This window comes from Natrix helvetica (genome assembly GCF_964273705.1).
Source record: "Natrix helvetica genome assembly, chromosome: 1".
NCBI classification, from domain to species: Eukaryota; Metazoa; Chordata; class Lepidosauria; order Squamata; family Natricidae; genus Natrix; species Natrix helvetica.
In genome coordinates this window covers 150,277,115-150,289,556 of record NC_138548.1, presented here as the reverse complement: position 1 = coordinate 150,289,556, position 12,442 = coordinate 150,277,115, and the positions used below count along the sequence as shown (strand labels likewise).

Here is a 12,442-nt window from a genome sequence, read left to right as displayed (position 1 = left end):
GCTTCTGCGCATGCACAGAAGCATCCAGGTGGGGGGGGGCTCCTGCCACTGCTGCTGAACCGGGATCAACCCACCACTGATCTGTACCAAATTTTAACTAAAACCAATCCATCCATCTGATACCAAGAAATCTGAAAATATGCACGACAGAGTAGGAGTAGCAGGATGAAATAGTGTACAGGATTGAATAATTTGTCTCCCTGTCCTTGAATACTGTTTAAATAAAAAAATAGAGTCAGAAATATAGACTACCAAACTGCTGCTTTGAATAAATTTGAGTGGAAACTTCCAATCTGAATACAGTGCCAAAGAAGGGTGGAATGCTTTGACCAGAAAAGAGAGCAGGTCTATTTGATAGAAATCATATAGCTCCATTTATTTTTAAATAAGCAAAGGGTGCAATTACTTCTGTAATCCTGGGCCTTTTAAGGCTGCAGAAATTAGATATGCAGTTCGACATTCCCTTTGTTTTTAAGATCTCTAATTTACTTTTAAACTCCTTTCCAAAACTTTTCCACCTTCGTATTCAGAGATTGAAAAGAGTGGGGACTGAGCTTTTCTTTCCATAAATCACAGAGTTAGCCTCAGCCATGCATTAGCACTTCATGCCACAGAACATAAATTTCCATGTGGAGAACTCCTACCGCATGATGTCATCTGCAGCGACCTTTGAAGCAACTTTTTGTTTATAGCAAAGGTGACGATCCAACAGGGTAGAAAATACTTGTAAAGTCCAAACCTTTTTAAAACCAAACCCTAATCACAATTCTTTGTTGTGGTGATAGTGCTTTCTCAATGTCTTTCACTTGCTCAGGTTTGTTTACAATGCACGCTCTTAACCTCCTTACCATTTGGGATAGTCTCTTCCATCTTTTGAAGGTACTTCATGAACAACAGACACAGTCAAATAAGTAAGAATCAAATCTCTGGAAGAGACGGAATCTTAGAGAATCTGCTTCAAGACTGATCTGTAGATCAAATGACAGTTTTTAAAATTCCAACTTTAAACCATATTCTCTAATGCAGTCATTCTTAATCAGTGATATCTGGGTGACATGTGATATACCTCTCCTACCTATGCCTGTGTGTGAGAGGGAGGGGGAGAGGAAGAGAGAGAAAGAGAGAGCAGCAACTAGTCTCTAGTTAAGGCCACTGAAACAGTTTGTGTTATTAATCAAGGCTTAGAGGGGATACAAGTGCTCTATACTTTGAAATAATATATTAAAATTCCCCTAAAGTCAAAAAGAGGGCTGTGAAAAAATATAGAGATCCCTCACATCCTGGACATGAACTGTTTCAACTTCTACCCTCAAAATGACGCTATAGGGCACTGCACACCAGAACAACTAGACACAAGGACAGTTTTTTCCTGAATGCCATCACTCTGCTAAACAACTAATTCCCACAACACTGTCAAATTATCTACTAAGACTGTATTACTATTATTATTCTCTTCCTTCCTAGTAACTATCTCTTCCCACTTATGGCTATAACCATGTTGCCTGTATCTGTAAAATTTATATTGTTTTATTTGTTTCCTAGTATGATTTGATTGTTTATTAGTAACCTATGACTGTCACTGAGTGTGGTATCTTATGATTCTTGATGAATGTATTCTATTTTATTTTTCTTCATGTACACTGAGAGTATATGCACCAAAGACAAATTCCTTGTGTGTCCAATCACACTTGGCCAATAAAGAATTCTATTCTATTCTATTCTATTCTAGATACGGTATATGTAGCCTCTGTGCTGCCATTGTCTAGCACAACTGGGTAGAGGCACTTAGAGTAGGATTTGGGATTGACAAGTGAACATGTGTGTTGTGACAAATCTATGCTTGACTTTGTCAGATTGTGTCTTCTTTAATTAAGATAAACCTGTAAACAGCTTGCACAATGTCAACATAAGATGTTTTATTTTAATTTGACCAAGAGGCTACTCAATGAAATGCAACTACAGATTTCTTTCACCAATGAATTTGAGTTATTATTACCACCACTGTCCTGGTTATGAGATAAATTCTCTTTGTTGTTTGAGTTTCAGCACTATAGTTACTGTCAATAGTACGACTGCAAATTGTTATAAACTTGAAAAGAAATCCTTACTGTAACTGCTTAGTATAACTAGCAGGAATGTGCTGAAGTTTGGATACCCAAATGCTTCAGAACAGGTATGGATGCTCCTGCAGTTCAGAAGCCCATGATCATGAGATATTTCCACCAATCTCTGTTGATGATCTAGCTCTATATTAGGAATATTGATCCCTAGAAACAATAACACTGTAATAACAGAATTGTAATAAAATTACAAATAGGTAAGTAAATAATACATGGAAGTACGCTGGGTCTGTGAAATCACTGCACATGTTAACCCAATGAATGATGATCATGAAGGGTCAGAAGAGTGTTTGAACTGATATTTCATAAAGGTAAGTATGTATGATGGGAAGGGAAATTAAAAAATCAGAGATTTAAATTTCTGAGTTCTTTTTAAAAAGAACAATATACAGGTAGTTCTTGACTTACGACCACAACTGAGCCCAAAATTTCCATTACTAAGCAAGACAGTTGTTAAGTGAATTTTGGCCCATTTTACAACCTTTCTTGCCGCAGTTGCTTAGTGAATCACTACAGTTGTTAAGTTGTCATTAAGATAGTTGTTAAGTGACTGACTTCCCCATTTACTTTGCTGGTCAGAAGGTTGCAAAAGGTGATCACATGACCCTGGAACTGTCTTAAGTGCATGTCAGTTGCCAAGCATCTGAATTTTGATCATGTGACAAGGTGGATGCTGCAATCGTAGTAAGTGTGAAAAATGGTCATAAGTCACTTTTTTCAGTGCTGTTGGAACTTTGAATGGTCACTAAATGAATGGTAGTAAGTCAAGGACTACCTGTAATAGTTCTCACCAAATTTCCTGGTGCTCCATTCCTAGATGACATTGGGAATGTGAGCCAACTAAACGTTTCCTCCTTACAACACAAGGTCTCAAACTCAGGAAACTGGTTTCTGTAGTGCTCCAAGGCTATGCATTAAATCTGAAAGGGACATGTTCCCATGTCAATAAGTCTCCACATATTTCACTCCTGTCATCGCTGGAGAGCATTATGATAGTAAACAGGGGTCTTCTCTCACAGGAGGGATGGTGATAATACGTGATCCAAAGTCACCCACAACATTTATAGCAGAATGGGAATCCGAGTCCAGATCTTGGTTCTAATTACTCCGTGGGGCTTGCTCTGTAGTAAATATATTACATGTGATGATATTCTGTCCTGCTGCTGAATGCTGAATAGTGGGCACTAAAGGAAAGACCATGTTGTGATTGCTTTAGAGCTGAATTCTCTGTCCTGTTCAAAGTGGAACAAAAAATAAAGGGCGGTGTTCTGAAATGCCCGTGATAAGCACAGTCACAGCAACGCAGAGAGAAACAAAGGAACGCTGTGAGGTGACCTTTTCAACTGTATCCTGTAATAACAGAGATTATGTCCTGTGTGCAAATATATCACAACACTGAGAAGCTCCAGAAAGGTTTTTTGCCTAGTTGTTACAGGGGAGGTGTTTTTTTTTTAAGGTTCCTGCTGACACTTCAAAGTTTGAAGCATCTCTGTCTATTAATGTAAAAATTTGGAACATCGTGCCCTCTTCCACTGAGGTTCCTGCTAGACTACCACCTCTGGTACCACCAGAGGTGGTAGTCTGCTGGTTCACACCAGTTCAGGTGAACCGGCAGTGGCGGTGGCGCAAGGCTCCGCCCACCCACCCAGATGTCATCACGGATCTTCTGCGCACGCGCTCCCGCTAATGAAGATAAAAGGATACCATTACTGATTATAACCATGGTTTTTGCTTTGCCAGAAGCTGAAAAAAATGGGTTGCAGTCGTAAAGGAACACATTCTCTGTAGCTTTCAACATGAACAGGTGAGAATTCTTCTGTGGTTGGAAGGAGGGTTTGATTTAACAAGGCCGTTCACGGCTGTCTGAGGAACACCAACAGAATGTTTATCTGCCTAGCACATGTTTTCCTTATTAGAGCCTCAAGACTGTAAATAAGAGACCACCAAGGAAAGGCTTTGTGCTGATCAATCCCTAATAGGACAAAGAGTTGACTTAAAAACATATTGAAGAATTATGGTTGTTAGGACAGGGGCTCTTCAACTGGGAAAGCACAGTCCAAATTTTAAGGTTTTCAATGGGAACAGCAGCATCACAAAGAGTAAGGGGCCCATCGTACTTATGGTAGATAAAAGTGTCGTTGTTAAAAATGGGTGCATTTATTTGTTTCCCAGTTCAAACACCAATATGCTCCTTAGCTTTATTTGTTGGAGAGGAGGGTGTAAGAACACAAATTCATTTAACATTTCAGTGGGAAGAGCTTCTGCAGAATTTGAAAACTACTTCACTAGATATTCCAAGCCCAAGGGGGTAATTCCTAAATTGTAGGAAAGAGAATTTACAATATTCATTGCTATATGAAGAGGCATACTTAATTCACATGGAATTACATGCCCTTTTTGTGGATGGCTCATTAAATTCAAATAGTATTGTATAGTCTATGTTTACTTAATATATTTGTTAGACAGTACCTTTTCACCAACAGTTCAAGGTGGTGTAAATGAGAACCACCTTCCATTTTATCCCCACAAGAACGATAAGTAAGTTGGTCTAAGGGAGACTGATCCAAAGTCATCCAGGATGTTTTCATGGTTGAGTTTTCTGGCTCTGATCCTCCCCTGCACCCAGACCTAGTCAGGATGTTTGGTGTGCCTATGAGATGCAGCTATGCCCCAAAAAAATATATTCTGCATTCTCATTTAACTTGAGGGAAAGATTGATGACCGTCTTCTGTATTTTATAGCACCATTATCCCTGCCTAAAAAGGCACAGTGGTTTAGTGGCTTAATGATACTGGAGATGGTCTTTGCTCCTGTAGTTCGAGTCTTAGCACTGTGTGGCAGGGTGAGCTCCTGTTACTCGCCTCAGCTTCTACCCACCTAGCAGTTTGAAAGCATGTTATATGTGAGTAGATAGGTACCGCTTTGTTGGGGAGATGAGCTGCCACTTTGTGTAGATGGTTAGAGTCCTGACAGCACTGAACCTTCCCAGTTGCAATGCATGTTTGTGAGGTGGCTTTGGTGGAAAGAGGAGGTCTCAGATGACACTGCAGGAAAAGCTGCTTGTCTTTCTTTCTGCTGCGGCACACTTTTGGGAAGGGTACAAGGGTGAACCAAATAGGGCTAGCAAGGAGGCAGCCAAGCTGCTACTCTGCATTAGCACTCTTGGCTAATGTGACATCATCATGCACTAAATAAATTAATAAATATCCCTGCCTCTGCATCTTCCATTTTCAGTTAAACCTCAAGAGACTTTCAGACTGAGAAACAAGAGCCTTCAAGGATCCCAAAAGTGGTAGAAAAATGGACAGCAGAAGGCTACACTTCCCCAACCAAAATGCACTAATCAGGACCTTTGGAAACATGAATTTTGTCATGGAGGAAAATTTTCTTTTCTTTTCATCTGTTTTTCTTTTGATTTGGTGAATAAGAATTTGCTTTCAGAATTTCTTTCAGAAAGAAAATAGCAGCATTGTCATTTGGGGTGGGGTGGGAGGAATAAGGCATCCCAAAAATCATGGTGGTGATTGTGGCCAGGAGATGAAGTCTCATCTTCTTGTACAGGTGGTCTTCAACTTACAGCTTTCAAGAGAAGAGGCAATAAGAACTCTTGAAACTTCTTCTCAAATGGGGTGTTTTGCTGTATTCACATTAAATTTTGTGAATTCTTTTCTGTCTTGTCCCCCATTGCTAGTTTATAGTTTTGCATTTCAGGAAAAAAAAGGAAGAAATGTTAAAGACCATTTCCCCCCCTAAAAATATTTTCAGATATCCGTGTTCTGCCTTCAGTTCTGGGAGATATTTTTGGCTTAATGTTTGGCAAGTTCTATTCCATTCCAACTCATTCCTATGCGTAATTAACAACATCTTCGAATCCTTCGTTATCGTCAAGCTCCCTTTTCACTTTTAAGTATTACACTGGGCAAAAACGGAGTGATGTCTCATGCAGTGGTTTTCCAGTAATCTGTTATATCAATCATAGCTATCTTTTCTACCTTCAGGATATTAAAGGAATAGCATCTTTTGTCTTTTTAATCTTCTTCAAGAGAGGCATGCTTCTCCCGCCATAGAGGGCTAGAAGAAACAGCCTGCACATCTTTGAAGCAAGTAGATACAAAAAAGAAGTAATTACCTCTGAGGGGGAAATAACCCATTGGGAGTAACAGATACTGTGAAGACTAAAAATACATGACGACATATGGAAAGCAGACTGCAGCGTATGAAACTGACTGTTTAAGCTATCTTAAGCCTTGTTTTCGCTGCAGTAAACTCACAATTTCCCAAGTAGAAATTGTGCGCCAGTGTGGTTCTCTAGATCAAGGCTGGAAAAACAAGGCTGCCTATCAGCATTCCTTTGGTAGCTCTATTTTACATGCAGAAAGAGGGGTAAACCCAGACATCTCTCTTCCCAAATGGGTACTGCATTTATGTAATCGCTTCAAGTAAGACCAGAGTAGGAAACCAATGGCATACAGTATAAATCAGTACTATTTTTTATTGTAAAGTTATACAGTGGTACCTTGGTAGGCAACTGCTTTGAAACTTGGTACTCAGTGTCCCAAAGGTGCTTTTTCAAGAGTTAATCAATGCATTTTTATGGGAAAATTTTGTCCCAGGTACTCATTGTTTGTTTGGTTCTCAATGCTATAACTTGTTGGTGTCAGCTGCCTTGTGACTCCCTACATTATGGGAAAAAATTGTCATTTTTGGTAGTCCTCACACACCCCAGAACCAATTAATGATGCATACCAAGGTATGACGTACAGCATTAACAGAATCTTGCAAGGCTGAATGTGCTCCCCACCCTTTATCTTTTCATGAATTAGGGAAGTACGTGACTGAAATGTTTACATGTATTACTTTTTTGGTCCAGACTCTCGGCCCTTTTATCTGACTCATCTGGGTAGCAGCTGTTTCTCCTGTCCTTTATGGCAATTCCTTCTGCCCTCTACAATCTATCTACCTTTGTAACATGACCTCCGATTTTCCTCCCCAAATCTGATGCAGCTCAGCAGAACCCAAAGGTATTGCGTCTTTGATGAGTTGTTCAAATTCACTTATCAGGAAATAACAAAAAAACTCTTTCATTGGTGGAAACTATTTCCCATTCAGAAATTTATCACTGTTGTTGGAAATCTGGCCTTGATACTTATTTTTATTTTTAATTAATTTAAATTATTTACTCCAATAAATAAAATAGCTCGTTTTACATTAACTGCTCCTAAAGCTTTCAGTCAAGTGCATCTGATGCATAGCCTTGTTTTCCAAGGAACTCTTTTTTACAATAGTACTTTTGCTTACATCTAGAATCCCGGACTGAGCAGGACATTGGAATTAATGGCCAGATTAGCTTTCTCCTCTAGAATTCCAAAAATTACTAATAATTCCACTTTCCATGGTTACCCATCAGTGGTGGGTTTCAAATCCCGTTCCAACTGGTACGGTTGGAATGGGGCCAGTCGCATCCTCATGGATTCGCGCAGCACGTGCATGCATCTTAGCGCCTCTGCGATGCTCTAGCTGCTCCACCGAGCATCTCGCAGGCGCTGTACATGCCATGCACCTGCGTAGAACTGCAGAAGCCTTTAAACACCGGTAAGGAGCTTGGGCGGGCAGGTAGGCCCTCCGGAGCACATACTGGAACAGTATCCGGTGCTCCGGGCTGGCTCCGGTATGCGCGTACCGGGGCGTACCGCCTGCAACCCACCACTGTTACCCATCCTCGGAAGTATTTCCCCCTACCATGGATATGTAGGTTTGCAGCTTTAAAAGATGTAACTACTGTATGACTGTCTTTGATTACACCAGAATTTGAGTGTTCCACTCAATTGGTTTATTCAGCAGACAGCTAACAATTTAGATATTTTGCTGTTCAAAAATTTCTCCAGTAAAAAGGAAATAATAATCCATATAGTGATCCTGTCTGAATGTAATTACTACACTAATAGACTTAATTTCCTCTGAACTGGAACACTAATTGAAAAATAATTTATCACAGGGTCTTTGAGTTTTACTTCACCTTGATGAGTCCACTGATATAAATGGATAAAATTGCTTATCAGCAATTACCCTGCCCATATTTAATGAACTTGTTCAGAAAGGACTGTTGAAAATATTTGTTCTAAAAATACAGTAGTAGGTAAAGCTCTCATCCATAATTTTTATCAATTACGCTAGGAACATTCTTTTTAAAAATATAAGCTTTCATCTTTTAGCAGCAATCATGCTGGGGAACATCAAGGAACATTGCTTACTGCAAAGAACAGAGATCTTATTTCAAAGTTCATTTCATATTGCAGCATTATTCAACTGGGAAAATGTATGGTGTATGTATGTATGGTGTCAAGAGTAAACATATGATAAACACATTCACAAACGCGCACAGCAGAGGTGAGTTGCAAATCCCGGCACTACCGGTTTGCTTGTGTTCGTGCGTCTCCTGCCGCCACCACTACCAGTTTGCCCAAACCGGGCCAAACCTGGAGCAACCCACCTTTGGCACGCACAGACATTTTCACATAATAACAAAAACTATCCTGATGAATCTTAGCATATAGACAATTTATGGCACGTCAATGCAATGCTAATGCCCAAGTAGAGCCATCTTAATTTGCTCTTTGAAAATAGGACAAGGAAGATAAATAATTTGGCTATCTGGTGAAGATGTAGGATTCAAGAGGTTTTAATCTATGTTGAATGCTTACTGCTGGTTAGGAGATTTAGTTTGCATTTGGGTTTGATACAAAGCTAAACAAGTTGCCCATTAAAATGTCCATAAAATTTGTAACCAGGAGAAATGGGCTGAGTCAACTTATCAAGCTAAGTCATAATGCGGTTTGATGTTGGTTTCATATATAAGGTAATCATTGTTTTTGATCAGTCATGATTGACTTAGCATTAATTAGCATGTCTAATTAATTGAGGCAACTTAGTTTTCCATGTCTCATGATGTATCTCTAAAATGTATCTCTAAAATGACTTCTTTTAAAGACTCAAATGAAAATCACAAAACTTTCTAGAATCTAGTTGATTTGCAAAAGCTGCTTTTGTTAAGAGCTCCTTTGAAATACCCAATCTCTTTTGCACAATATATAGCTCTCCCTTTTCAGCTTGTTAGGCTGAATAAATTGATGTTCCTGAAGATTTGGGGTTCAAATACTGGGCAGAGCAAAAATTCTGATGTTTCAGAAATCAATCTGTGTTCCTTTGGATTTAAGGAACAGAAAACAAAGATACACTGCTTACTTGAAAGGCTGCATTACTATTACTATTAGTCTTCTCATCGTTCCTATCACCCATCTCCTCCCACTTATGACTGCATGACTGTAACTTGGTTGCTTGTATCCTTCAAATTTATATTGATATAGATTGCTTCCGGATTGCTTATTTGTACCCTATGACTATCATTAAGTGTTGTACCTTATGATTCTTGACGAATGTATCTTGTCTATTTATGTACACTGAGAGCATATGCACCAAAGACAAATTCCTTGTGTGTCCAACCACACTTGGCCAATAAAAGAATTCCATTCTATTCTATTCTATTCTATTCTATTCTAAGCATCACTTTGCCTGCATTCTTGCACTTACATGATGCAAGAAATGTACTGAGATATCTTGGGTGGCTATCTAGAGTTGGTGGAAGGAGAACAATAACCCTTAGCTTTGGTACTGTTTAACAATTTGAGGAAATTGGTATAAGTTTAGAAAGAGGTAAAATTCAACTTTTTTTCAGATGTTGTGATTAAAGGAACTTGTAACACTGTTTTCCAATGAAAAGTCATTAGTTTAATGTGGTACTTACTATGCATAAAACACATTTGTAAACTTGATTTCCCGAAGACAAAGAAAAAAACAAGACTATTTATAAACAAATGGGCACACGGCTTATCATCTAAAAGGCTTACAGTAAACAGTTATTCCAGATGCTTTTATTCGTATTATTTGTACCAATTCTTATTTATATTTGTCCATATTTTATTTCCATGAATTCATGAAATTTCATGAACTTCAGTTTGTGATTTAAAATTGATTCAACACACTGCAGTACAAATCACAATTGTTTTTTGTACAGTTTCAAGTGTTAACAGAATAGAGCCCTGATGGTGAACCTATGGCACGCATGACACAGGTGGCACATGGAGTCCTTACTGCGGGCACATGAGCCGTTGCCCAGCTCAGCTCCACCGGGCACGTGTGTCTGCCTCCCACTGACCAGCTGATTTTCGGGTCTCTGCCGTGCATGCACGGGGGGTAGGTGGTCACATGCACATGCATGGGGGGAGTGTGGAGGGTGCGCCCCCCGCGACCTGTTTTTGGTCCCAGGAGGCTTCAGGGAGGCCAGCTAGGGCCAAAACAGGGTACGGGGGGTTGTGCGTGCATGTGCGATAGCGGGGGAGGGTCACACATGCACGCACAGGGGGGTCACACGGGGGGTCACCCACGCATTGCATTATGGATGAGGACAAAAAGGTTAGCCATCACTGGAATAGAGTGTTAAATTCCATGACCTTTGAAATCTTTTTCACACATACGGTTACCCTCACAGACTGAGCTACATCTCAAGGGTGATTCACATTAACTTGTCTTTGATCACTAAGGAAACGTTGGCCACTTCAAGCAAAGTTTATTCTATGTTTAACTATCATAATTCTTTTCTGTTCATATTTCTCAGCGTGGAGCAAACCAACTAGTTTCTGAAGGATGGTTTGGATAATTCCCCAGTCCTCCAGCATAAGTACAACTCATCACGAAGAGGTAATCCTACCACAGTGATAATGTTTGAAAATCATGGCCAGCAAGGGCAATACGGAGAAAGACACAATGTTGTTATATTGATATTTGAGGTATGGAGCTAACTGTGCAACCTGTTTGAAGAACTCCTAATAATAACTATTTACCCATTGCATCAAGCCAAATTTGAATAGCCAGACACATGCTGATGCCTCCATTCCCAAACTGGACTGTCAAACCTTACCATTTCCATCTCTTTCCCCCTCAATACGATGATGCTACTACAGTGGCTACTGTAGTATTCAGAATAAAGGACCTCACAGTAAGGACAGCAAAACGTTGGACAGCATCAGATAAGGATCAGGATTGCAGGTAGATAGGGACCCCTCAAAACTAGGAAGAATTTTGATATAAAAGAATATTGTATCATCACTTCCCTAAAACATATTATTTCAGGTGAGGAACAATTTTAATACTTCAAAATTGTACAGTAGTAACTTGCTACAATAACGTGCCAAAGGACAAATTGTTCTTCTATGTTCCACACAAAGAATTCTGATATTACTGGTAACCAGTCAAGTTGACATAATATTTGGCCATTGTGCTTGGTTTTTCTTGGCACCAATATCTGAGTGTGTCTTCATTACCATGTTATGACCAGCAGTCTTCAAATACCTAGCAGTGCTTTTATCCATACAAAAGACCTCTTAGAACTCCTTCTTCATCAGAGATTGTCTTCCTGTTACCAGACAACAAAATCCTTCTGCCTGAGGAGAGTCATGTCATAACCTGAAAACTATGATGAGTATGACCAGCAAGGAGATGCTAATAGTTTGTCTGCTACATCCTGATGTCCTCCGGGCATGCAGTACTGCAAAAACAGCATTTGTGTGATTTGTAGGTACATCTACATTGCAGATCATCCCTTCACAGCAGGAAATGCATTCCTGTAAATTGTAATAGATAATGTTATTACATGGAAGCCATAGTGCTTCTTGATTAAAGGAATCAATCAATAAATCTGCATCAATTTGAAAATGGAAATAATAAGCCTCTTTGAAGAAAAGAGATGCTCTCTTTTTAGAGGCAGCGCATACTGCATTGTAAAACACAATCTTCAACTAACAGAAAACATCACCTTATGAAATACTATATATCTACCGTCCAGGTCCATGTAAATTATTAATAATGTATTAAATAGCTGCTGCTAAATTCCTTGGGAATCTTTTCAAAGAGTAATACAACTTTTAAAATCTACATAGCAATTTTGCTAACCAATTGGAGTTAGAACACGGGTTATATGCAGCATATCATATTGTAATAAAACTTTTAAAAATTTACATAACAATTTTGCTAATCAACTGGAGTCCTACTTGGAAAGGGAGCGGCTAATAAATTCAAACTTATTATTATTATATATTATTATTATTATTATTAAAACACAGGTTATATGCAGCATATCATATTGCTATATTAACTAATGGCTCCTTTACCACAGAAATGAGTATTTAAAGAGATTGCTAGCTTTGAAAGAAAGAGAACTGTCGCTCGCCTTCACTATTCAAAGAAATGAAGGCGACAGAAGCTACAAG

The 12,442-nt window shown here is 39.1% G+C and overlaps 1 protein-coding gene across 2 annotated transcripts in view; it reads right to left on the bottom strand.

Annotated features, from left to right (window-relative positions):
- Window positions 1–9,890: 9,890 nt before the first annotated feature.
- The window catches only part of LYPD6B (LY6/PLAUR domain containing 6B), a 101,507-nt gene continuing 98,955 nt past the window's right edge, over window positions 9,891–12,442 (bottom strand). For both annotated transcript variants that reach the window (XM_081963039.1, XM_081963040.1), the window contains one exon: window positions 9,891–11,797. In XM_081963039.1, coding sequence (XP_081819165.1) covers window positions 11,633–11,797 — 165 coding nt within the window. In that variant the 3' untranslated portion in view covers window positions 9,891–11,632. The remainder of the gene's footprint in view (window positions 11,798–12,442) is intronic.